This window comes from Prionailurus viverrinus, chromosome B2 (assembly GCF_022837055.1).
Source record: "Prionailurus viverrinus isolate Anna chromosome B2, UM_Priviv_1.0, whole genome shotgun sequence".
Classification (NCBI taxonomy): Eukaryota; Metazoa; Chordata; class Mammalia; order Carnivora; family Felidae; genus Prionailurus; species Prionailurus viverrinus.
The window spans coordinates 98,869,164-98,896,532 of NC_062565.1; the positions used below are offsets into that span (position 1 = coordinate 98,869,164).

Here is a 27,369-nt window from a genome sequence, read left to right on the forward strand (position 1 = left end):
TGGAGAAAAATTAAGAAGGAAAGGGTGATAGAGGTAGAGGCTGGTGATGGGATGTTGAAGCTGTAAGTAGGGTGGTCAGGGAAGGCCTTACTAAGAAGGTACTATTTGAGTAAAGACCTGAAGGAAATCAGGAAGGAAACCACATGACTGACTGGGAGAAGAGTGACAAACAGGGGAAAGCCAATGCAAAGGCCCTGAGGCAGAACCGAGGATAGCATTGTTGTAAGAACAGCAAGGAGTTCAGCACAGCTCGAACGCATGAGGGGGAAATTGGCAGAAATTACAGTGGGGAGATTGGAGGGGTGGGGAACAGGTTGTGTAGGACCTTGTGGACCATTTCAAGGACTCTGACTTTGAGTGAGAATGGGAGCCACTGGAGAGTTTTGAGCAGAAGAGTGATGTTATTTGATTTACATTTTAACATCTATGCTGCTGCATTGGGAATAGACTGAAGATACTGTAGGACTAAAGTAGACTAGTTAGGAGGTTATTGCATTAATCAAACTGGAGGCAATGTGTCTGAGAAGACAGCACGGTGAGAAATGGTCAGATTCTGGACATATTTTGAAGGTACAGCCGGTATGATTTCCAGGAAGATAGGATGTGGAATACAGAAAAAGAGAAATCAAGATTGATTCCAAAGTTTGGGTCTCAGCATCTGGAAGTTTGGAGTTGCCATCATCTGCCATCTTAGAATGGGTTTATTAGGAGATCAGGATCTCAGTTTAGGATTTAGAAATTTTGAGATGCTTATTAGATGTTCAGGTGGCAAAAAGAAACAGAAAGTTGGATATGTATCTTTCATACAGTAGGCATTAAATAAATATTTATTGGGCAGAAGAAAGGCTCTGTTCATTAACAAAATAGTTGTGACATCACAAAAAGACAGTGTACATGAAATTGCAAAGTATATCATGCTGTTCAAATGAAGAACAATTTGCTACAATAACAATATTATACTTATCAGGGGAGACAGAGATAGATTTTTAAATTTTCTTTTAAAAATATTTGAAAGATTATAGCCAATGGGTTGAGTCATTCATCTGGCAATTTTTGGTGAAATTCTTATACCGGGCTATTACTATCTGCAATCAATGTAAAGATTATCTAGAAAAAGGTAAGCTGGTCAGAGAAATATTGTCTAATTGCCAAAAGGCCTAAAATTCATATTAACAAGTGATGGTAGAAACCAGTGGAATGAAGAAAACAAATGATGGGCCACCAATTCTACTATATTTACTATATATTCAAATAGTTATCTTGGCATCAGTTAATTTGCAGTCTTAAAAACATATGAATCTTTCCAAAGATCAGATTATTTCTTACCCAAACAGATAATTATTGCCTTCCCCTTCCTGCCACTCCTCTAAGCATAATATTGAAGGACCAACTGTCTAGACCACAGAAACTTTAGAAGGGGCAGCCTTCCACATAGTTGTGGAAGAAATTAGAAAGGAAATATGATAATGGCTGAGACATAACCCTGCATGAAGTAATTTGTCCATCTAGTCTTTGAAATTCATCTCCTATGGAAATAAGCACACATTTCAGAGACAGGAACTGAGGGAAGAAAAGAGAAGGAATATGTATGTCTATGTAGAGGGCTTGAACAATGAGGCGCTGGTGGGGAGAGTGGAAAAAAAGGCAATTTAAATAGATAATGGTAGTACAGTCAGCATCTTGACACTGCAATGCTTTCCATCAGCTTCAGAAACTCAATCTAATAGCTGTTTCTTTAGTTTTAGAAAATGCCCCAGCACAAGAACGTTGGGAAAGTTTTTCTCCGATAAAGTGGATAAAGGACTCCACACTAAGTTGTCCCCTTTCTCCTTAAAGAAGAGCCCAGTTTGCATAACAGGTGATAGGAGCTAAAATGCCAACAGCAAAAGCCAATATGCTAGCTTATAAATCTAAGCAAGCTGTTTAATTTTTGTATGTGATGTCGTTTTCTCAGCATGTTTTCTGTTTTTCATTGGTGCTTATCATTTTATAAGAAACAATACTTTCAGTTTGGGAACTCCTAGTCAAAGGAGGCACCTAATTATTAATAAGTTGTATGCCTAGGTGTGCCTGGGTGGCTCAGTCAGTTAAGCACCTGACTTGAGCTTGGGTCATGATCTCACAGTTTGTGAGTTCGAGCCCCGTGTCAGGCTCTGCACTGACAGCATGAGCCCACTTTGGATTCCCTTTCCCTGCCCACTCTCTGTCTCTCCCCAACTCACTCTCTCTCTCTCTCTCAAAAATAAATAAACTTAAAAAAAAATTGTATGCCTAAAGAATAGCAAAAAGCAGAAATTGGAGCCCTTGTGTACTGTTGGTGGGAATGTAAATCATGCAGCCACCATTTACAGAAGAACAGTATGCTTCTTCAAAAATTTAAAGATAGGGGGGCGCCTGGGGGGCGCAGTCGGTTAAGCGTCCGACTTCAGCCAGGTCACGATCTCGCGGTCCGTGAGTTCGAGCCCCGTGTCAGGTTCTGGGCTGATGGCTCAGAGCCTGGAGCCTGTTTCCGATTCTGTGTCTCCCTCTCTCTCTGCCCCTTCCCCGTTCATGCTCTGTCTCTCTCTGTCCCAAAAATAAATTAAAAATACGTTGAAAAAAAAATTAAAAAAAATTTAAAGATAGGAATACCATATGGTCCAGTAATTCGACTTCTGGTCCAGCATTGAAAGCAGGGATTCAAAGAGATATTTGCACACCTATGTTCATAATTATTATTCTATTTGCCTATTATATTTGCCTATTATTTACAATAGGCAAAAGGTGGAAGCAATTCGAGTGTCCATTGACAGATGGTAAACAGGATATATACATAAAATGGAAAATTAGTCAATCTTAAAAAGGAAGGAAAATATGACACATGCTGCAACATGGATAAAACTTGAGAACATTATGCTCAGTGGAATAAGCCAGTCACAAAAGGACCAATACTGAGTGATTCCATTTATATGAGGTATCTAGAGTAGTCACATTCACTTGAGACAATATGGAGAATGGTAGAGGCCAGGAGTTGGGGGGGAGAGGGAATAGGGGTTATTGTTCAATGGATACAGAATTCCAGTTTTGCAAGGTGAAAAGAGTTCTAGAGATGGATGGTGGTGATGGATGCACAACAATGTGACTATAATTAATGCCACTAAACTGTAAACTGAAGAATAGCTAAGATGATAAATATTATTTATATCATATTTCATGTATATATGAAAAACTGGGCCAATGTCTCCTAACCTTTTTTTCATTATTGCTTCCCCCACAAGGACTCATTTTAGACTTTTTTCCCCAACAGTATGTATATCTGTGCTTTATACCATAAAAAAGTAAGATTTTTTTGTCCTCCAGGAAATACTTTTCTTAAAAAAATGTTTATTTATTTTTGAGAGAGCACAAGCAGAGGGAGGAGCTGTGAGAGGGGAACAGAGGATCCCAAGCAGGCTCTGTACTGACAGGCTGACAGCAGCAAGTCCGATATGGGGCTCAAACGCACAAACCACGAGATCATGATCTGGGCCAAAGGCAGATGCTTAACCGACTGAGCCATTCAGGTGCCCCTCCAAGAACTACTTTTTACCCTGGACATTATCACCCCCATTGAGAATGCATTTATTAGGTGTAATGACATGAGGTGAGAATCCATGAGGGCCAAATACAGGATTTCTGACTGGTATATGTTAGAAGTACAAGTAAGCATCATAAAATCATAGACTAAAAGAAATCTGTGTACAAAAATATAAAGAACTATCTCTTCATCCATTCTTTTACTTATTTTCTAACTTTTTATGTGTTAGGCCCTCTAATAAACACTGAGGATACAATAATGAACAAAAATATACATGTTCCTTACCCTCATAGTACTTAAAATCCAGTGAGTGAGACAAATATTGATCAATACTCACACAAATAAATGTAAGACAACAACCTCAGTAAGTGCCTCAAAAGAGATACTTGGTGTTATAGGGAAGCCAGCAGGAGTTCCCTGTGAAAGTAATGATAGAGCTGAGGTTGGAAGGCGAAAAGGCTTTAACTAGGCAAAGGAGGAAGGAGATCTTTCAATGGAGAGGAGATAGATTGTGCAAAGGACCTGTGCAGAGAGAGAGCATGGCACTCACAAGAAACCAAAAGACATGAATGGCTGGGACACAGTGATCCAGGTGGAAAGTGATGCAAAATGAAACTAGCCCAAAGTTTCTTGAACTTGGCACTATTGGGGTTTGATAATTCTTTTGTTGTGGGAGGCTGTCCCAACCATTACAGGATATTTAGCAGCATTCCTGGCCTTTACCCCCTAGATGCCAGTAGCACCTACCTCCAAGTTGTGACAACCAAAAATGTCTCCAGACATGGCCAAATGTCCACTGGGGAGCAAAATCACATTTGGTTGAGAACCACTGGAGAGAGTTAGGCAGGGGCCAGACTGTATAGGCCCTGTTAAGGAGTTTTGCTTTATTCTGTAAGTGATGGAATGCCTTTCAGGGATATTAAAGTGGAGGAAACAAGACAATCAAAACTGCATTTCTTTGTTTTTAATAATTTTTTTAATGTTTATCTTTAAGAGAGACAGAGCATGAGTGGGGGAGGGGAAGAGAGAGAGGGAGACACAGAATCTGAAATAGGCTCCAGGCTCTAAGCTGTCAGCACAGAGCCTGATGTGGGGCTCATACTTGTCAACCGTAAGATCATGACTTGAGCCAAAGTTGGAAGCCCAACCAACTGAGCCATCTTGATCACCCTTCAAAACTGCACTTCTAAAAGATCTTCTGTCAGCAGTGAGTAAAATGAGGGAAAAGAAACTCAGGCCAGAAGCAATGTGGATAGACCAATTAAGAGGCTGAACCAGGGGCGCCTGGGTGGCGCAGTCGGTTAAGCGTCCGACTTCAGCCAGGTCACGATCTCGCGGCCCGTGAGTTCGAGCCCCGCGTCAGGCTCTGGGCTGATGGCTCGGAGCCTGGAGCCTGTTTCCGATTCTGTGTCTCCCTCTCTCTGTGCCCCTCCCCCGTTCATGCTCTGTCTCTCTCTGTCCCAAAAATAAATAAAAAGGGTTGAAAAAAAATTAAAAAAAAAAAAAAAAAGAGGCTGAACCAGTTTAGAAGCTCCTAGACTTTCCTGGTGAAAGCTAATTACAGCTTGGAACTAGGATGGTGGGTGGTGGAGATGCAGAGAAGTGATGGATTGGAAAGATAGGAAGTCAAATCAACACGAGTTGGTGATAGACTAAACATGTAGGGTGAGGCAGAAGGAGATGGCAGGAATGATTCATGCTAGAGGAAGTGACTGGGTGATGGTGCTGTTGACCAAAATGGGCAAGTTGGAGATGGCCCAGGTTTGTGGGAGAAACACAATTTTATCATATTAAGTTTGAGGGGCCTTTGAGATGCCCAGGAACAGATGCCAAATAGGTCATTGGATATGTGGGTCTGGAGCTCTATGAGGCCTGGATTACAGATACCAGGGAGCAAATCGTCTAAAGAAGGTAATCTCAGCAGTGAAAGTATACTGCCTCCCAAGGAAGGAGTATAGGAGGAAAAGATGAGGTCCTAAGACTGGGTCTTAAGTGTGACTCCTGTTTAATGACCCGATAGAGAAAAATACACCTCAAGCATCAGCAAAGGGATGGCTGGAAAGTTGGTGAGACCAAAGAGAAGGTGGGGTCTCAGGAGGCCAGGGAAATGAGTGAGTCAAGAAGCAGGGAGTGCACAATGTTTACAGCAGCACTATCGACAATAGCCAAAATATGGAAAAGAGCCCACATGTCCATCGGCTTTGGAATGGATAAAGATGTGATGTATATATATATATATATATATATATATATATATATATATATGATGGAGTATTACTCGGCAATCAAAAAGAATGAAATCTTGCCATTTGCAACAATGTGAATGGAACTGGAGCATATTATGCTAAGTGAAATTAGAGAAAGACAAATATGACTTCACTCATATGTGGAATTTAAGATACAAACAGATGAACATAAGGGAAGGGAAGCAAAAATAATACAAAAACAGGGAAGGGGACAAAACATAAGAGACTCTTAAATATGGAGAACAAACAGGGCTGCTGGAGGGGTTGTGGGTGAGGGATGAGCTAAATGGGCAATGGGCATTAAGGAGGACACTTGTTGGGATGAACACTGAGTGTTATATGTAGGGGATGAATCACTGGATTCTACTCCTGAAATCATTATTCCGCTATAAGCTAACTAACTGGGATGTAAATTAAAAATAATAATAAGGGGCGCCTGGGTGGCGCAGTCGGTTAAGCGTCTGACTTCAGCCAGGTCACGATCTCACGGTCCGTGAGTTCGAGCCCCGCGTCCGGCTCTGGGCTGATGGCTCAGAGCCTGGAGCCTGTTTCCGATTCTGTGTCTCCCTCTCTCTCTGCCCCTCCCCCGTTCATGCTCTGTCTCTCTCTGTCCCAAAAATAAATAAACGTTGAAAAAAAATTTTTTTTTTAAATAATAATAATAGGGGCGCCTGGGTGGCTCAGTCGGTTAAGCATCTGGCTTCAGCTCAGGTCATGATCTCGCGGTCCGTGGGTTCGAGCCCCATGTCAGGCTCTGTGCTGACAGCTCAGAGCCTGGAGCTTGCTTCGGATTCTGTGTCTCCCCTCTCTCTGACCCTTCCCAGCTCATGCTGTCTCTCTCTCAAAAATAAAAAACATTAAAGAAAGAAGAAAGAAAGAAAGAAAGAAAGAAAGAAAGAAAGAAGCAGGAAGTGTAAAACTGTGTCACATGCTCCTGAGAGATTACATAAGATGGCTAAAGAAAGTCTGCTGGATGTGGAGAAAAGGTCACTGTTGGTCTTAGTGAAAGTGGTTTGCTTTGATGGAGACAGGAGTCAGATGGAGATGGGTGAGGAGTAGGAGATGAGGAAATGGAGACAGTGAATGCAGATCACATCTTGGGAGGTTAGATTGTAGGGAGGAGGGGAGACAAAAGGTGGGACCTGGGGAAGGACAAGAGGATATTTTGAAAATGAGACGGATGTGAGGGACACATGAGTGGCCCAGCCGGTTGAGTGTCTGAGTTCGGCTCAGGTCACAATCTCATAGTTCATGGGTTTGAGCCCTATGTCAGGCTCACTGCTGTCAGCACAGAACTTGCTTTGGATTCTCTGTCCCCCTCACTCAATGCCACTCTACTGCTCATGCTCTCTCTCTCTCTCAAAAATAAATAAACATTTAAAAAATTAAATTAAAATAAAATAAAATAAAATAAAATAAAGGAGAGGGATGTGAGCATGTTTCAGTTTCAGTTGGGAAAATAGCTGGCTGCAAGGAGTTGGGTATCCAAGAAAAAGGGAAGCTTCAGAGATGGGAGGGAATGGTCACAGAGAAGGGGAGCAGGGTTGTTCCCCGTAGAACAGAAGGAAGTGGAGAGGAGGGTGTGAGCCAGCAGGTCTGTGTGAGGGGAGGTGGAGAAGCAGAGGGGCGTCTGCTGAGACAGAGTGAAGAGTGGGCATGAGGTGGGCTTGAGAAGAGTGAAGTTTGAAATTGTAAGAATCATTATCAGAAAAATTATTCTCAGGATGCAACAGTTCCTCAGTCATCTGAGAGAAATTATGATTGGAATACCCAGATTACTTGCACTACTTTCCTAGAGTTGCCATAACAAAACACCACAAAGTGAGTGGCTCCTAGCAACCAGGAGAGAACTTTATTCTGTCATAGTGTTGGATGTTACAAGTCCAAAATCAAGGTATGAGCAGGGCCATGCTCCCTCTGAAGTCTCCAGGGGAAGATCCTTCCTTGTGCCCCCTAGCATCTGGCAGTTGCTAGTAATCCTGGCTGTTACTTGGCATCCTTGGCTTCTAGATGCATCACTCCAATCTCCACCCCTGTCCTCACATGGCTTTCTCCCCTCTGAGTCAGTCTCCATGTTTTCCTCTTTTTATAAAAACATCAGTCATTGGGAGCTCCTGGGGGCCTCAGTCGGTTAAGCGTCTGACTTCCGGCTCAGGTCATGATCTCACAGCTGGTGGTTCAAGCCCCACATAGGGCTCTGTGCTGACAGCTCAGAGCCTCTAGCCTGCTTCAGATTCTATCTCCCTGTCTCTCTCTCTGTCCCTCCCCTGCTTGTGCTCCCTCTTTCTGTCTCTCTCTCTCTAAAAAAATTTTTTTAATTAATTAAAAAAAAAAGAACATCAGTCATTGGAGTCACCCTACTCCACTATGACCTCATCTTAACCTATGTATGTCTGCAAAGGCTCCATTTCCATATTAGGTCACATTCACAGGTTTCAGATGGACATGAATTTTAGGGGAACACTATTCAATTCAGTATATATATTACTAAGACATGAGATTGTGTTAATGCATCTTTAAAGTATTTGTATAATTAAAATGAAAAAGTCTTTAACAGCTCATGTGTATAGATCTCAAGTGCTTCATAAGCACAGTGTCAACGTGCCCCCTGTAAAACTGTTGTGGTATCTCCATTGTCCCCGTGTTACAGGTGAGGACACAGAGGCCAAGAGTAGCTGAGTGACTTGCCTAGGGTGAGATCCTGGCAGAGCTAGGCCCAGAACACAGGCACCCTGACCAATAACACTCAGCTCTATTGCCTGCCTTTTTCCAGGTAACCTGGAGTTAATCAGAACAAAACTTAATCAGCTATTTATCTATGTCACTACCCTTCCCCGCCAACATTCTTTGCTCATATCTCTTTCTCTACATACAGTGCTTTATGCATTCAGCATGTCTGCAGCTCCATACTGACAGCCCACTGCATGAGAACAGAAGCCTACTGTTTGGCCCATTTGGGCTGGCAAAATATAACTCTTTCTTTTCCGGTAACTTCTGGGCTTGGCTTTCTTTCCCCAGGTCCACAGCATCCAGTTCATGGAGTTCTCAGAAGTGGAGAACCAGGATGACTACTACAGCATAGACGCGGGTTACGTCTACACCCAGGACCAGCGAGGAGTGCATGTCATGTATGATGAAGCCTTGAGTGATCTGAAGGAACTGGAGGCAGAAATGCTGCTTGTAGCCAGCCAATACATTGAGAAAGAGAAAGGTCAGAAGTCAGATTTTAAAAAATCAACCAGCCAAGCAAATAATAAACACTAAGGGCTCTGTTTAACACCTTCCACCTGGAAACATACATGCATATCCAATAGTATCTGAAAACTCAGTAAGTGCATACACCTCCCCTGCTTTAGAGAAGATATGGTTCTGCTTCTAGCTCAACTCCCTCTTCTTGTTGGAGACTGTGACTCCTCTTTCAAAGCGTGGTTATAATTCTGACTGTTGTTTAGACTCTGTTCCCCACCAGGTGAAGGGGGTGTCATGCAGGGCCCCGAGGGAAGCAAAGTAAGGGAGTGAAGGTAATAATTCTTTTTTCCTAAGTGACAAAAAAGTGATTGACCTTGGGGAAACAGCAGTTAGAAGCAGAGACACCCTAGAGTTCCTAACAAAAATCCAGCAGGATAAGCACCAAAAGGAGAAATCATTACTCAGGGTAATCAAATAACCTATACTATGGGTTCTCTTCTTCCTTCTGGCATCACTCAAATGTACGCAATTCTAGAAATAGGTGAGGAAAGAAGAATCCTTTTGGAATAATATGATGACATTAGCATTATATTTGGAAAGAGCTTAGAGTTTCTAGACATATTGCAACACCTAAAAGGAAATTTAGCAAGGGTTTGTGCTATTTTGTAATATATGTGGTTGGTAATTAAGAATAATTCATTTTGGGGCGCCTGGGTGGCTCAGTCAGTTAAGTGTCCGACTCTTGGTTTCTGCTCAGGTCATGATCTCACAGTTCATAAGTTCAAGCCCCACATTGGGCTCTGCATTGCCGGTGTGAACCTGCTTGGGATTCTCTCTCTCTCTCCTCTCTACTCCTCCCTCTCTCTCTCTCTCTCGAAATAAATAAACTTAAAAAAGAGAATTTTAATATTGATATAAAATACTGCTCAAAGAATGTTTGACAACTAACCTTTCAGAGCCTGACAGAATTAACATTGGGTTGAACTCTGCCCTCTTTGTTACAGACCATGGGTGTCTGAATCATGGGATGCAGTGATGGCATCCAACATTCTAGGGCATTTAATTTCAACTTTTAGCTTTTATCTTTACCAGTTATTCTACATACTGATGGCATCATTTTTATTGATATTAATTTATAATACTGTGCAACTGTTTCAAGCTGTTAAGAATTTAATTTGATTGAAACAGTCAGCAGTTATTTAGCCACATGAACAAGACCATTTTTCAACTGAGCTAGTGAATATGTAGTCATCTGTCGTGGAATGATTTCCTAACCTCTGCTGAAGAAATTCCTGATCAAAGTCTTTTTCTTGTTCAGTACCCATCATATACGTGATAATTATTGAACTCAAAGTCCAGCACCTGAAACTCTCTTACTTTTTGATATTTCAGCCTGAAATAGACCACTCAAAAATTGAAAGCAATACTCATGCTGGTATTGAAAATTTAACATTAATATAGTGGGAAAATATTTTAGCTGAATATAATGACAATGATTACTTACCTTTATTGATTTAAGTTAGGAATTAACATAATTAAGGAATATCTTAGAAACTTCTCTGAGAAGTTTTTACTTGGCTAATATCACTTGGAAGAGCAGGGTTAACCTGGGTTTGTGGTTAAACCACCAGGGACCTATTTTTAGAGAAGGTGAAATGTATGTTTTGCCTTTAAATTACAGGTTTGAGGATATTTTCGTGAAGATTTCATATTAACTGAATTTTGGTTGTATTTCTAAAATTAGCCTTTAAGACTAAAATTAAAAAGTGGAAACAAAAACCTCTACTGACTTAGAAGTCAACAAGTGTGAACTTAGGTCCTAGTCTTGGCCAATGGCTCTCCAACTGATTCTTAGGAACCCCTGTGCCTGACTCAGTGTTTTCATTCCTGAGATGGAGCTGACAGTTCAAGGGCTGCTTTTCAAATGAGAATAGCCCCGTGGAAAGGCCTGTCTCTGATCATTCTCATCCCCCTTCTCTCCCAGGTCACAAAGAGGGCAGCAAGTCAAATACTGGCCAGGACTGGGGATGGGCCCATGCAAGCGTGGACAGATTTGCTGTGCTGTATGACATATGGACCTGGGAAGCAGTTCTTCTAGAAAATAAGCGCCAGGTATTTCTCCCTAGAAAACAAAACATCTGTTAAGCTTTCTTACAAAACCCAGTATTTAAAACAAACAAAAAACCTGTCTTTTGGGGCAGCTCCTAATAAAGTATGTAATTATTCTATTTAAATAATCTCAGCTAGTTGTAAGGGTGTGAATAATAAGTTTATTTTCTTGTGGTTCCTTGTTAACAAAAAATAAAATGTGAAGGGTACTACTTTTTCTTATAGGCATAATTTGTTAGAGAGCTGTATAATTTAGGATCTTATATATATGTTTTTAGTGAGGATGGGTGACGATTCCATTCACATTCATTGTCCTGTCAGGGACGAGCCTCACTTTGCTACACACAGACACCCTGACTTTATTATGGCCTTTAGAAATACACCACATGTGGGTGGGGCAGGCAGTTGGGCAAGGTATGCTCAGCGCAGCAAGTTACGAGGGTGAGTTTAAAGCAATGAGATGGCATCTTGCTAAATTCATCATCACACCATCAATGGCTCATATCCTAGTAATAAATGAGACACTGCTCTTCATTTGTATCCACAGCATGGATTATTAGCCCTTCTGATGGTCACCAACTCTTGGGAGTTTATTCATCAAACATTAAGTATCTCCTCTGTCTCAGGAACTATTCTAGACATTAGGAACATATGGATAAATAAGAGAAGATAATCTCTGTCTTTAAGGAATTCTAGTCTATAAAATAGTTGACCCAGTCTCTAAGTAAAAATTACAGGTGACTCACAGCTTGCAACTGAGGCACACACAAGATCCCCAGAGACCACCGCGGAGGGAGGAATTTGTCCTGTGGGGGGCTATTGGAGTAAAGGAAATATTGGCAAGTCTTCTCAGAGGAATAGATCTTTATTTAATCCTGTTACTAAGAGATGTGTAAGATGTTGTCTGTCAGAGAAGGGAAAATCCTTAAGCAGAGGAAACAGCATTAGCGATGTCAGGGAGGTGTAAAATGAGGATGGTGAATTTGGAGAACAAGAGGACTTCTATGGCTAGGCTGTAAAGGCATGATGAGAAACGAGCTGAATGTGTTTTGCGTGCAGCCTGTGAAGGGCCTGCTAATCCATACAACATTTACAGTGTATTTTATGAGCAAAGAGGAGCCATCGGTGAGTTCCAGTAAGGGAGAAATACGACCACAGCTCCGTTTTCACCAGTTGCTGGGGTATTCGTGGGGAGAATAGATTAGAGTGGAGCTCGTGCAGAAGAGCAGTGCAGTTATTGCAACAGTGACCTGGAGAGGGAAGACGGGACCTACACCAAGGATGGAACAGTGAGAACAGGAAGGAGGGCAGACTTGAGAGCACTTTGTAGAAATGGAGATGTTGGGATTTGAAGACCAGACGCTGGGGTGAGAGTTTAATAAGGGTGGAATTAAAAAGGACTTTCTCAGGGTCAGGGAGGAGGCTATTAACTGAAATGGAATGCAGGAGGAGGGGCACTTTGGAGGGGAAGGTAATACCGAGTCTGCCACAACAGGCATGTGAGGAGAGTTTGCTAAAACTCAGGTGTGAATGTTTTGTGGGAGGTATAGGTTTGAAGGTCAGGAGCAGATATGAGCTGAGGTATGAAGGTGAACGTTGAGCCACAGTAATGAATCAAATGACTAGGAAAAGCCAGAGATGTCTTAAATGCAGCCCTGGGTAATTCTTGAATTTAAGGGGAAGATCACAGAACAAGAATCCTTGAGGGGAACAGGAAGTAGCCAAAGAAACTAGAGGACAAAAAAGAAGGGATAGTGTGATAAGAGCCAATGAAGGGGGGGTGCTTTTAATTAGGAGAGGACAGTTACTAACTAGTGTGGCATGCAGCGAAACATCAAGAAAGAGGACTCCTAAACACCAGGCAGTGGGGTCAGTCCCCAGGGTCATTGCCAGCTTCATAGGACTCTCAGAGGAGGTATGGGGGTGGAAGGCAGCTTACAGTGCACTATGATGTGGTCAGAAGATGGGGAAGTGGAAATGTTTTCTTTGAATTGTTTTTCTAGTAGATTAGATGGTTAACCATTTCATCTACTCTCTGGTCTATTACTCACAGAGATGTAGGTCACCCAATTTTTGTAAACACCTGGCTGGGCTTAAAGGGTGAGAGCCTCGGGCTTTGAAAACCGTTCCTCTTTTCAAAGGGAACTGGCCTCTACAGAGTTTGCATCTGCACCCTTCATCTGCCAGTTAGAAACTTCCTTTGATCAACTAAGTGAGAGATCTAGACTCAGAGTGTAGCGACTGAAAAGGCTACATTAAATGTAAATAAGACAGAATCCCTGAACTCAACAAGTTTATTGTCGAAACATGAGTTTTAAGCAGCCCCCCTTTTCTGGGCTCTCTCTCCCCACCTTCCCTTTCAGTGCTTCCAGGCCTCCATAGAAGAGGAGTCCTCCAGGCAGGACTCAATGGCAATAGAAGAATAGAAGGGCAGAGAGGACTGAAAAATCGATTTCTCCACACTTTGGCATACACTTCATTCTGTGCTAAGCTACCAGGGCTGTTCACTAGTTTCCTCTATGGTAAATGAAATTATTTTAACTTAAAAAAATCATTGAAAACGCCTCCCCCCTTTCTACCCTGACAATAAGTTCTCTATAGAAACTGAGCTATCTGTGCCAAAGCTGTGAAACGTGGCCTTCTAAATCAGAAATTCTGTCAAAACAGCCTATTTCTAATGGATAACCCTTTGTGTTATCTAGAGTACAACTGATTTCTCCCAGTCCTGATTCTACTGTTCTACTGCCAAATATATTGGAATCCCTAGAGTTAAGAATTGCTCAAACACACTGGGCTGTCTTAAATCCTGAAAGTAACCATTTTGTGTGTAAACTCTCATAAAATTAGGGCTGATGTGAATTCAGGTGAATTAAGGAACTCAGAGAAGCCAGGCATTAGCTGTCCTGGCTCCTAAGTGACGCTTGCTCCACATGCTAATTCTCTCTACAGCCACCAGAGGACACATTTTCAGGGTAATTTGAATTAGTGTTTGGAGAACTAAAATAAATAAATAAATAAAAACCCGTGACAGTTGTGGCTAGCACTGATTTTCTGTTTTGTACTTGCATTGGATCTAAAATGTTATTTTTTTAAGTTTTTTAAGTCCCAGAAATATAAGACACTTGAAGTAAAAATAATATAAACACAGAAAGGTTTGAGATTATTTGTTTTGTTTTTTTCCCATTTTCTCTAATATTTGATGCCTACCCTCAGTGTGTACCACGCATTATTTTGCCTGAGAGTTGGCCCTTGACACACACAGGTGACATTTGACAGGCGAGGAAGACTTCTTAGACAAATAACCAGCCCAGAGTTTAAATGGAAATGGGCCAGTTAGCAAACAGATAATACATAGAACCTGTGAGGCAGAAAGATCCTGGTCTTTCCCCTGTTGGGAAAGTATTAATAATAAAATTATGCAAGGGTCCATCTGAGAGTTTCTTGAGGTTGAGGCCAAAGCTTAAAAAAGCCTAATGAATTTTTAAAAAGAGCCACGTTTTCCTTTTCAACAACTAGTGTTGCCAATTAAACTATGACAATATGCGGGACATACTTATACTCAAAAAGTGTTTGCTGTTTATCAGAAACTCAGATTTAACTAGGTGACCTCTATTTTTATTTGCTAAATCTGGCAATCCTGTAAACAACACAAGCGAGGTTGGCAAATTAGCACCAACCTCTGCAACCTGGTATCAGCAGATTGAAATCACCAGCAAGAACCCTCCCCACAAACTTCTACCAAATAGCCAAACAATAGGGCTCTTTGTACAAAAAACAGGTCAAAGCGTACAAATACTATAAACCAGCTCCTGGGATTGCCTTGGCTCAGTCAAAAAGGTTCAAGTTAGTCCAGAATGATTTAGGGAAGTAATTGTTTCTTTCCTAATCTCCTCACCTAGGCTATTAAGTGACACCTTTCTTACCTGTCACTCCCTCCTTTCTGCTTTGTCCTCTACTATTTAATTATTGAATGTTATTCTAGACTAGAGCTCAGCAGAGGGAACAGGTAACTTAGATAACCCTGCTTGTTCAATTTTCCCCAAGGCTCACTTACAGGGCGGGAGATCTCCACCTTTCTTCATTCCTTGCTCTGAGATGTGTGAGTTCCTAACCTACGAGTGCATTGTGTGTTCTGAGATTTTAGCCTCCTTTGGTGCTTTCCCTTTCATGCTAAGGTTGACCTAAGGTCCCTGAGTCCAATGTTTCCCAAAGGGCATCCTGCAAATCCAGATGCTAAATAAAGTGCCCTAGGATCTCCCTCCTTGTGCTTTAGCATTGAAGCCCAGATACTGCACATCTGTTAATAAGACAATGTTTGATTCCTACTCTGCTATTGATTCTTGAGTGTTTACCTCTCTAGGGAGTCTTGGAAGCCATGATTAGCAAGATGGAGACACTCCTGGATTTTCCTGCCACATATTCATGTAGTGCTTGCACCTTCTCAGTTCTTTCTGGTTTTGTATTCTTTTCTTAGCTATGGACTCCACACAAAGAGAAGGCTTTTTATCACCTTCAGGGAAATTTCTTATTTTGTTAAGAAGAGGGTTGACTTCCTGCCCCAAGCCACCAGGAAGACCAACACCCAAGGAAACAAAACACACTCTTTCTCTGATGCATCTCAAAGTGTGCTAGGCTGTCAGATTGGTGGAAATTGCAACCTCAGCAATTCACTCCTTTCTGCCAATTAAATGCACACACTGGGCAAGCCTGTGTGTCTTTAAAAATATATATATATATATATATATATATATATATATATATACATGTCTGTATGTATATATGTATTGTTTTAGCTCAATTTTAGCTAATTTATTGTCAAGTTAGCTAACATACAGTATATATACAGTGTGCTCTTGGTCTTGGGGGTAGGTTCCCATGATTCATCACTTACATACAACACCCAGTGTTCATCCCAACAAGTGCCCTCCTCAATGCCCATCACCCATTTCTCCCACTCCCCCCGCCCCATCAGCCCTCAGTTTGTTCTCTTTATTTAAGAGTCTCTTATGGTTTGCCTCCCTCTCTGTTTGAAACTACTTTTTCCCTTTCCCTTCTCCCATGGTCTTCTGCTAAGTTTCTCAAGTTCCACATATGAGGGAAAACATATGATATCTGTCTTTCTCTGACTTATTTCACTTAGCATAATACTCTCCAGTTCCATCTACATTGTTGCAAATGGCAGGATTTCATTCTTTCTCATTGCCAAGTAGTATTCCATTATATATACAAACCACATCTTCTTTATCCATTCATCAGTTGATGGATATTTGGGCTCTTTCAATAATTTGGCTATTGTTGATAGCACTGTAAACATTGGGGTACATGTGCCCCTATGAATCAACACTCCGGTATCCTTTGGATAAATTCCTAGTGCTTTGGTGATATGACTACAATGGGAGCTGACACCTTCCAGAAGAGTGAAACCTCCATAAGAGGAGCTAGGGAAAGAAGACTGGGAAGGGACATCTTGAGCTAAAACTCTGAGGGAGGAAGTGTTGGATTAGATCAGCAGAGGAAAGGAATCTGTTCTGTTGTGAAATGAATGGAATAAAACTTCATAAGCTTCCAGTGAAAGCTGATTTATCCATCAGGCAATGTGGACTTGGTGTTTAGGATCTAAGAGCTTTTCAGGTACCATTGAAAATGTTTGGGATTTGAGAAAAAAAAAACTTATGCATTACTCTGAAACATGAAAAGAAAATGCAACATAGAAAGCAGTAATGCTTAATCACATGTCAGTAAAATGTAAAAACATTGTTAACTGAGCACTTATAAACATTTCTTTTGCATCTGAAAATTTCTAGATCAGATCTTCTCACTTCTTAAGAATCTCTGAATATATACTGCCCAGAAATCATAGCCAATCATTAACTCAAAGTGATGTTTGTAGCCAAATTGAAAAGCAAAATTCTAAATATCATTTAACATTTTTACAGAAAAAAAAAATTTTGAATGGGATGTGAGTATGTCTTAATGTAGTTGATATAATGTGGGACAGGGTCTCCAAAAAAAGATCGTTGAAGCCCTATGAAGGCCTGAACAGTAATCACACTGTTCAGAACTGCTTAATTATCTTGCCCTTAGGTCCCTGTTTGGGATTCCAGTCCAGTGATCTCTCAAGAGCCTTTTCCTGATTAGCACCATGACTAATTACACACAAATAGAATTTACACTCAGAACAGAAATTTCTTATGCTCACAGACAAATGTAAAAGCAAAATAAAGAACATCTCTCTGGATTCTCACATTAGGAACCCTCTTCAATGGTTAGTGTCTGGAAGCTTTCTTTGGTTTTTAGGAAAGGCTTGTGACCTCCACTGCAATTAAATTTAATTTAATTTAATTTAATTTAATTTAATTTAATTTAATTTAATTTAATTTAAATAAATTAAAAAATTAAAATAAATTAAACAATTTAAAAAAGAAAGTAATACAAATAATTTTTCATCAAATTATCAATAATCAAAGTATATAAATGATTTTATACACTGCAACATTCCAATAAAATTACTAATTCTCACTTCTAAAAAAAAAAAAAAAAAACAGAAAAAGAAAAGAAAAGCTCCCCCAAATGCCTTTCAGAGTTCTGTACACCAGGCCCTTCCTAGCAATTTCTAGGTAAAATTGAGCAAACTGTTAAAGAAAAGGGGTCAGAAACGAGGATAAGGAGAGGAGGCCACCTGCCTCCATTTGGTGAAAGAGTAAAATGGAGGCAGGAGAATGAGCCTGTGGAGAACGGTGTTACAGACAAATATATTTGATGGAGTGACATTGCACGCACCGTCTCATTAGAGCTTATCATTATCACATGTTATATTATTCATTATTTAAGGCTCCTTTTATTTGTGGAGAGCAGGGGAAGAGGGGACACGGGCAAAACTAGTGTCCCTTCCTTTGCCCTCCCTCCCTCTGTGGGTTTACTAATTGCTCTGAGTCGCTTTGGTGCTGCAGCTGCCCGAACCAGGCCGGGGTACCCCGCGGTACCCCGAGGTTCTGAGCGGTTTCTCTCCTGTTGATGCCCCGGGGCTTTCCAAAGCATGGAGTGGGTGGGGCCTCCCCTCTCTTTGCTGGGCCCTAGGGCTGCCTCTGCTGTTCCCTGACTAGAAACCTTATTTGCAGCTTCTTGACAGTTACTTTGAGGCCTACCAGCACGTGTTGGACCCCGAGGAGAGGTTTGCCTTAGCACAAGTGATCACTGACATCATGCACAGGTGCCCAAGGTTTGATTTCAGCCACCCTTATTTCATTAAGGCCTACAAAGATGAATGCACCTGCCTGAGGCTTCACTTGCAGCTGGTGAGGGGCATCCTCAATCAGCACGTAAGTACATTTGGATTTTAAAATAGTACATGTGCCAAGGTGTTTTCCTTTCATTGCAGGTTCAGAATCCAGGTTTTCTAGGGCAGCACGTTGAGCATGTTTATTTGTAAGCTCATTTGCATTGTTGAATTCCAAGCATAACTACAGTCTTAAATGGAAGTTTCCAACCCTAATTACATTTAATGGTCTGCAAAGAATAGACAACTTATTTTCACTAGATGATGGAGTTTATTGGTACTGAAAGGAGGACTAAACATACCCCTTTACAAGCCATTAATGTATAAAGTTGTGTTTATTAATTTGTTTTTAATGCTGTGGCTATTTTTAGGACACTAAAGGAAAAATTAGTGTACATCCTCTGGGGAAAAGCCAGTGGCAGGAAGTAAGCAAGGGATAAATTGTTGCAGTGCGTTTACCTGAGACCTGGTTAGATTTTTTTCCTTGTAGTCAATCATTTGACAAAGAGAAGTTTTCCTGGGCCTCTTAAGATTGTCTGAACTTGGTTGCCTTTGTTTTTATTGGCTGATCCCAGGCTCAGACTGAGACACCAGCATGTCTTCGTGTGAATGGATCCTCAAAACCACGTCTGGGTGAAAATCAGTCAAATAATGAAGGGATGCAAAGGACTGCTGTTCTTCTCATGCCAGGGCTCATAATTCACACCCATGGGAAAGTTTAAGTTTTCTAATTTTAACTTTTATGTTACATTTCTAGATAGAGCGCCAGCGGGAGTATGTCCAGAGGCTTTGGCAAAGAGGCCATCCAGATGATAGCAGTAACTTTGGACTTCCCCTTAACATAATTTGCAAACAACTTATTTCCATCAACAATAGCTGGTATGGTGCTATTGTCTTTAGACATTTTACATTTAATCTTTTAGATAAGTTAAAGGGTATGATGGTAAGTCTAAATACTATTCTATAAAGTACCTTTCAAGTGTCTGGGGAGATGAGACAAGTAGATATAAAAGCCACGGAAGAGGGATTTTCTTGCGTACTCAATACCCATTTGCTTTGTAAGTAATAAAGAATAGGAGGCTAGAATTTAAAAGTTAAAACACTGGGTGCAGAATCTTTATTCTCTTGAGAAGCTCTATAAGAAAGAAAGAACTTGCTCTTAAAAATGCCATCAGAGGACTTATTCAGAGGTGCCACACAAGCGGACATGCATGAAACTTGGGTGTGCTTAAAAGTTTCTCAAAAAGGAATTTCTTTACTCTAGTAAGTGTCACCATTTCTGCAAACTCGCCTTGTGATCCTCTACCCCTTTAAGGAGCAAACTAAATTTCCTAAGATCACTCAGAGAAGGTATACCCCCATGACATGCATGCAGTTTGAGCCACCCCCTCCCTGCCATTCCTTCCTTGCCTTTGAGAGTGGTAAGGGAATAAGGAAGTGGGTTGCAAGCCCCAAGTTGGTCTGTATGGCCCATGATCACAATCTCTATTGCCTTCAAATGGGTGGAGAAATCATCCAGCTCCTTTCAACATGTCACAAATATCTGCTGAGCCACCTACAAGTACCAGGCGCTGTGCAAGGAGGTGAGGACACAGTTGTGAACAATAGAGGCATGGCCCTGTGCTCCCGTCAAGTGCACAGGTCAGCAGTACAGGCGCACTTTCACTAGGATATGGCCACAATGGGCTATGGTATCTTCTTGGGGAGTAGCAGGATGCCGTGGGATTTCGTAGCTTAGATTCTTTTTTTTTTTAATTGTTTATTCCTTTTTTGAGAGAGAGAGAGGCACAGATCATGAGCAGGGGAGGGGCAGAGAGAGAGGGAGACACAAAATCTGAAGCAGGCTCCAGGCTCTGAACTGTCAGCCCGATGCGGGGCTCGAATTCATGAACCGTGAGATCATGACCTGAGCTGAAGTCAGACGCTTAACCGACTGAGCCACCCTGGTGTCCCTCGTAGCTTAGATTCTAACCTTATCCCTTGAGAAAGAGCCCTGGGAGTTCCAGGCACAAGACTGCATTTTCTCCACAGAACTTTCTAAGGACTGATTTCTTCTCTGTCATAAGATTGAGACATCAGCTGTCTGTGTGCGGCTCACTATGGCAAGAATCTACTGTTGAGGAAATGGTTCTTGGCGGAACATGCTAGGACTGTATGGATACCAAGACCTGTCAGAACAGTCTCAAAAGCAAATGTTATTTGCTTGATGAAATTCCTTTCCAGCCCTAGGGTTGTAATTTTTAAGATCTAGAACTAAGAGGAATCCCATTTGCATAGATTTAAGAAGTATTTATGTTCTTTAGTTCTATGTAGGTATAGAAAGGCCCTTGACTTGTGCTGTATCCTCTATTTTCAAAGGAATACCCACAGACAAGCACTGTGTTATTTCTGGCTTCATCCATTTATAAAATAGAACCTTCTTATGGCAAACGTGAATGACTCTAGCAGTTGTGTACAGAATTTAAAATGTGTCTTTGTTCATTAACATTTTCAGGGAAAAGGATAAAGACTCAGGTAGAAAAATAGAAAGCAATTATGGAAATTATTTATTTTATATTTAGTCACTGATAAGTTATTTTGTTTTCAGATATTTGACTAAATGTTGATTACTGGAATGTTTATAGGTTTGCCATATACAGTTTAAGAATCAGATTGGGCTTTTAGAATAAATTCTTATGGCTCCCAATTTTAAAAGGGTTCACATTAAAGCAAAGGGCATGTTGCATAATCTGGTGGCTTCCCTGGATGGCCTCTGAGGCCCCTTTAAGCTTCCAATTTTTTATAATGTCCTGGATTAAAACAGCTGTTTTATTGGTCTTAAAAAATGTAAAATTCAAATGTCTTTTGAAACAGATCAAGTTCTTCACTGTGTAAAATTGTCATTGATCCATCCTCTTTTCAAGCCCGTCTTTGAAAAACATGTATCTCCTGGAGTTCCACCCTTCCCTGGGCCTGGCATCGCTCATCCCCCGATCTCTTGATCACCTTCTCCAGGAGGCCCGTCACACCTGCAGACCCACATCAGCCAGCAGCCTCACCTTGCTGGAGAGACGCGTGCTGCAGCTGGCCCTGGATATGTGGCTCACACCGGCCCAGCCTGAGTCCTGGTACAGCACACGTCTCCACAAAGATGTAGGTTCTCCGAAAGGGGAGATGGGGGAGCTCCTTGGCCAAGGGAATGTTTCCAGGCAGATGTTACTACTTAACTTTGTTTTTCTGTTTGGCTCTATTCCTCCCCTATTTGGCCAGAGACAGATCATAGTGCTGGGCTTTGCCAACATTTTTATGTAATGGTTTTTTCATTTTCGGTCAAAGTTTCTATTTTATCAAAATACTGCTACAGTTAGAAGGGAGATATACATACGTATGTGGGAGATGTTTTCTGGATTATTTATATTTCAACAATACACATTTTTAATTTAAAAGCTATGTGTTTTATTTGCACTAAAGCTCTTCCTGAAATTCCCTCTTTTTGTCCTGACCTGAGATCTGGTATGAGAGAGAGAGTGGCTGAGTGAGGAGACAGGGACCTGGACTCAAGTTCCGCCCTGCCATTAACTTGCTGTGTGACTCTGAGAAAGTCTTTGAGCCTCCCTGAGCTTCTTTTTCCTATTTTGTAACCTTATGTTTGTGTATTTGAGGGGAGGGAGATGGAAGTGAGCCTGATGGTCTCTAAAGCCCCTTTCAGCTTAGAACTCTATGGTTCAAACTATGGCCTAATGATTTACTTAGTATTTGTAGTTAGATTTTAATTCTCTTCTTTTTCTGTTAAGGCCAGCACAGTGGAGCCTATATTTCCAATCTGACCTTACTCTGTGTGGGTACATGGTGTATGATGAAGGAACTTTCAGCTACCAAAAACCTCTCTTCCATGCATCTGCCTTGACCTCCTATTCCCTCCTAAACTAAAATTTTATTTTATTTTAATTCATTTTAAATCGATCAAAATAATGTAATACAGAATTTTAGCAAATGAAAAAAGCAAAAGAAAAAAATTACCCTAAATATAATCACTCAAATGCATTCACAATACTTTTCTGAATTCAAGCATTCTTCATATGCGTATTTTACATAGTTACAATCACATCCTTCATACACTGCTTTTCATACACTTAATACACTGTTTTTCTCAGTTAACATTGTATTATATGTTTTTCCATTTTGCTAACTAGTCTTTATACTCACCTTTATGGTTATAATTCCCTTAAAGAATGATCATAACTTTTCCACCTCTTTCCTTATTGTTGGACATTCAAGTAATTTCTAATTTTTCATTGGTATTAAAATTGTTATAATGTATGTTTCCATACTTACAGATTTTTCTATATTTTAAATTTTTTTTTCAACATTTATTTATTTTTGGGACAGAGAGAGACAGAGCATGAACGGGGGAGGGGCAGAGAGAGAGGGAGACACAGAATCGGAAACAGGCTCCAGGCTCTGAGCCATCAGCCCAGAGCCTGACGCGGGGCTCGAACTCACGGACCGCGAGATCGTGACCTGGCTGAAGTCGGACGCTTAACCGACTGCGCCACCCAGGTGCCCCGGATTTTTCTATATTTTAAATCAGTTCCTTTGATAGATTCTTAGGAGTGGAATTACTGAAACAAAATTTAAGTCTTTGGATGCAAGTTGGCAGATTGCTTCTCAAAAGAGTTGGGACAAATTATAATGCCACCAACAATTTGTAAGAGTACTAATTCTGCCACACTGTACAGTATTAGGTATAAGCATGTGTGTGTGTGTGTGTGTGTGTGTGTGTGTGTGTGTGTATATAAATAATATATATATGTATATGCATATATTTATATATAAAGCATATATACAGACATATGCTTTATATATATATGTATAAAACAGGTGGCATTGCCTTGTTAATTTGCATTTCCTTGGTATTTGTTGAGACTAAATATCCTTCCAAATGTCTTGTTACAAGTTGTATTTTTTTGTGAATCTTCTGTCTTTCCTTTTATTTATCTCTTAGAATCCTAATGTCATTCCTATTCACTTCCATGAGCTCTCTTCAATAAAAATTTTAACCCTTTGTCCATGATATTTTCTGCAAATATTTCTCCCAATTTATCTTTTTCTGTTTTATTTTCATAGAGTAAAATCTGTTGATTTTTTCCTTTGTGATTTCTTTTATCTTCCTAAATCCAGAAAGCAAATCATCTTCCACATGTTTTATATTTGTCTTACTTTATTCTAATTTCTTAAGTCTTTATTTTATTTTAAAAATATTTAACTTCTTTAGTATTTTACCTGGAGGGAGAGAGAAAGAGAAAGAGACGGGTATGAAGATGGCTCAAAATTGAATTTTTCCTGGGGCACTTGGGTGGCTCAGTCAGTCAAGCATCCAACTTCGGCTCAGGTCATGATCTTGTGATTCGTGAGTTCAAGCCCTGCTTTGGGCTCTGTGCTGACAGCTCAGAACCCGGAGCCTGCTTCAGAGTCTATGTCTCCCTCTCTCTCTGCCCCTCCCCTGCTTGCTCACTCTGTCTCTCAAAAATAAATAAATATTTTAAAAATTTGAATTTTCCCCCAAAGTACCAGTCATGTATCTACTACCATTTACTGTAGATTCTTTTCACATTGTATTATGTTACCAGATTTTTGTAATGTATTTTAAATTCTCTTATAACTCACAGTGAGTATTTGAGATACCTCCCTAATTTCCCATTGATGCCATATGCACTTTTAATTATTCTTACTTTTGAAATGTGTTCAAATTTGGATCTAGAAATGGTAAATACTCAGATTAATCTTTTGTATCAGGCCAAAAAATGGGGGGAGACATTGTCCTTAGAAATGAGTTTCTAATAGGAATTAGTTTAATAAAAAATTTTTATCACTTTGGAAGACTTCAAGAATCTAGAAATTGCATCGTCAAGTAGAAAAGGCCTTTGGTGGATCAGTGGACAGATAAGGGAATCTGTGATAGCAAAGGCAGATAAGAGAGATAAGGCAGAAAAGGTAGATAAAGGAGCCAAGCCAGCAAAGGCAGATTTGGGGGTCCCCAAACTGGGTCCTTGCTGGGAATGGTATACGAGGGTGTAGCAACGATGTCAGAGCAGAGGAGCCCCCCGTGGCAGGAGGGCTGTAAAGAGCAAGGAGGTTATTTCAAAAATTGCCCGGAACATGTAAAGGCAGTTTAGCAATACTATAAAACTACTGGACTGGAGTTAGGAAGTGTAAGTTTATTCTTGGTACTGCTGTGTGACCTTGGAAAGTTTCAGTGTTGCTTCAGATTTCTCACTAATACAATGGAAATGATGGTATCTGTGACTCCTACTTCATGGGGATCTTGAGTTCATGTACACGAAAACACTTTGAAATTTTGAAATTGCACTTAGAAGAGTTTATAGGAAATTATTCTTGTTATTGGCTTCTAAAATACTTGGAAAACATCAGATTGCTACTTCTATTCTTTATTTTGGCTTAAAATATTTATAATAATGATAACAGCAAATACTATGTACCAGGCACTTTTGTATATATTAACTCGATGAACTCTCTCAATAACCTATTTAGGTAATTATTGTCTACTTGTTCCTCTTAGGTATTGTTATTATTCTTATCCATCCTTTACAGACGAGGAAACCAAGAAATAGCAAAATTTCGTAGCTTTTAAGTGGCAGAGCAAGGACTTGAGTCCAGGAAATCTGGATTCAGAGTCTGTGCCACTGAGAGTGTTTTTTCTTAATATGTGAAATTTCTTTTTTTATACTTTAAAAAGTATTTTCTTTCAGCTGTTTTCAGCTAAAGTAATGGGAGATCCCTTTCTCATGGAGGAGATAGGTCTGCTTGCACTCAAGTCCGCAGCAGACGAAGGACAGAACCAAAGCCAAGATTCTCACATGCTGCTCCTGGAGACATTTTCCAAACTTCTGGAACTCGTGACCCTCCGCCACCGGCTGATAGAAATGAGTCTGGAGAGTGTACACTTAGCTCGGTCAGTAGGGAGACTGAGGATCCAGATGGGGGAGAACAGACCATAGGTGTCCCTGCCTACAAGCCTTGCTCCCTCTGTGCCCCAGAGCAGTCAAAGCAAGCTTTCTAAATGGCTGAAATGACCACCTTCCCCACTTTTTCATTCTCCACCCAGGCTTCCCCCTCATGTCTCTCTGACCACTCAGCTAGGCTAGGCCCTCCTCCTAGACCTGGGCTTCCTCTCTATTCAGCACATTGCCTTTCAGTTAGATGCTTAATACTGGTTTATCAGTTTTCCTGCTAGTGTAAGCTCCCTGATTGCAAAAGCACTGTCCGTGTCGGTTTCCATGGTATCCCATCACCTGGTATGAGACCTGACTTACACTCAACAAGTATTTACTGGATTTGCTCTTAACTATGATGAAGTTGAATAGCAGAGTAGAAGCAATAGAAGGATTAGAGAAAGGAGAGGGATGAGTTAGTGACAGTATCCAGGCCTTACAGAGGTTTGGAAGGTTAAGCAGGTGGGGGTGGGGGGGATGGAGAGAGAGAGAGATAAATGAGTTAGGTTTTAGGTATGAGTGTGAAGTGATGCAAAGACATCCAAGTGGACATGTTCCATAAGCAGGAAAAATATGGAATTAAAGGGTTTGTTGCAAACATGTATGAGTTCCCTTGTGTTCTAGTCCCCCACGACAGTCCCTATATACCTGAAGAGTGCAATCATCTACCACAAACCATTACCAGGGTCTGTGCTGGGGACTTTATGTGTACTCATTCGTTTAATTTCCAGAATATTCTTAATAAGTAGCTTACTAATATTTTACCAGCAAGGAAGTGGAGGCTCAGAAAGGTAAGCTATTTGCCTAAGATCACATACCTAGAAAGTAGTAGAAACAGAATTCGAACCATGAGTCAAGATATTTATTAACCTTTATGATACTACCTCCTCATAATCTTTGATCCTTGATCTCAGGGATCTCACAATTTAAAAGTTACTTCTACTATAGTTTAATATGGTATTTTAGTCATATAACCAAAATACTATGGGAACTCAGAAAATGGAGTGTTTCATTCTTTGTAAGTAGGTCAAGGAAAGCTTCATAACAGAGGCACTATTGAGGAACAAACTGTGTCCTCTGGCAGGTTCATATGTTCAAGTCCTCAGTCCCAATACATCAGATTGTGACCTCATTTGGAGGTAGGGTCTTTACAGAGGGAGTCAATTTAAAATGAAATTATTAGAGTGGGCCCTCATCCAATATGACTGGTATTTCTTATAAGAGGAGAAGACTTGGACACAGACACACACAGAGAAGGAAGATGATGTGAAGACACAAGCAGAATGTGGCCATCTATAAACTAAGGAGAAAGGCCTGGAACAGATCCTTCCCTCATGGCCCTCAGAAGGAACCAACCCTGCTAATACCTTGATCTCAGACTTCCAACCTCCAGAACTGAGAGACAAATTTCTGTCTATAGTACTTTGGTACATCAACCTAGCAAATTAATGTAGGTGCCTTTTGAGTTCAGCCTTAATGCACCAATTTCTGAAAATGGAGAAATGTGTGAGGATGTGGGTGAGAGAGGAGTGGAAGACATTCTAGACTCTTAAGGCTGAAATGCCAGAGGTGCATCTGAATGGAGCCTTGCTGCAAGCCATGTAAATGTGGGAGTAGAGCTCAGAGTTGGGATAGGACACAGGTATGGTCATAGGCTCTTATACTAGGGGGCTATCATTAGGCCATGTAGTTGGAAGACAAACTCCCCAAGAAGGGGACAGAGAAGAGGAGAAGAGGACCGGGTTTGGAACCCCAGGAAATACTAGAATTTGAAAATGAAGAGGAAGAGAAGCCAGTGCGGACTGATAGTGGTCATGAGGTGGGAGCATGGAGATCCTGGATCCAAAGGAACAAAGATGTTCCTTGAGGAGAGGACAAAGACCAGCTGTGAAGTGTTCTGAGAGAAAATAGTGAACCTTGTATTGAAAGCAGTATTGGTGACCTCATGAGGGCTCTGAGGATAGAAGCCAGCAGGAAATGAGAGTTGAGGAAGTGTCCAAG

General features: G+C 40.8%; 1 protein-coding gene across 1 annotated transcript in view; it reads left to right on the plus strand.

Moving 5' to 3' along the window:
* LOC125165943 (uncharacterized) overlaps positions 1-27,369 on the plus strand; it is a 178,628-nt gene that overhangs the window by 60,326 nt on the left and 90,933 nt on the right. Inside the window, exons 15-20 of the mRNA XM_047859469.1 lie at positions 8,821-9,013; positions 10,976-11,103; positions 18,219-18,419; positions 19,134-19,255; positions 21,280-21,508; positions 25,126-25,328. Coding sequence (XP_047715425.1) covers positions 8,821-9,013; positions 10,976-11,103; positions 18,219-18,419; positions 19,134-19,255; positions 21,280-21,508; positions 25,126-25,328 — 1,076 coding nt within the window. The remainder of the gene's footprint in view (positions 1-8,820; positions 9,014-10,975; positions 11,104-18,218; positions 18,420-19,133; positions 19,256-21,279; positions 21,509-25,125; positions 25,329-27,369) is intronic.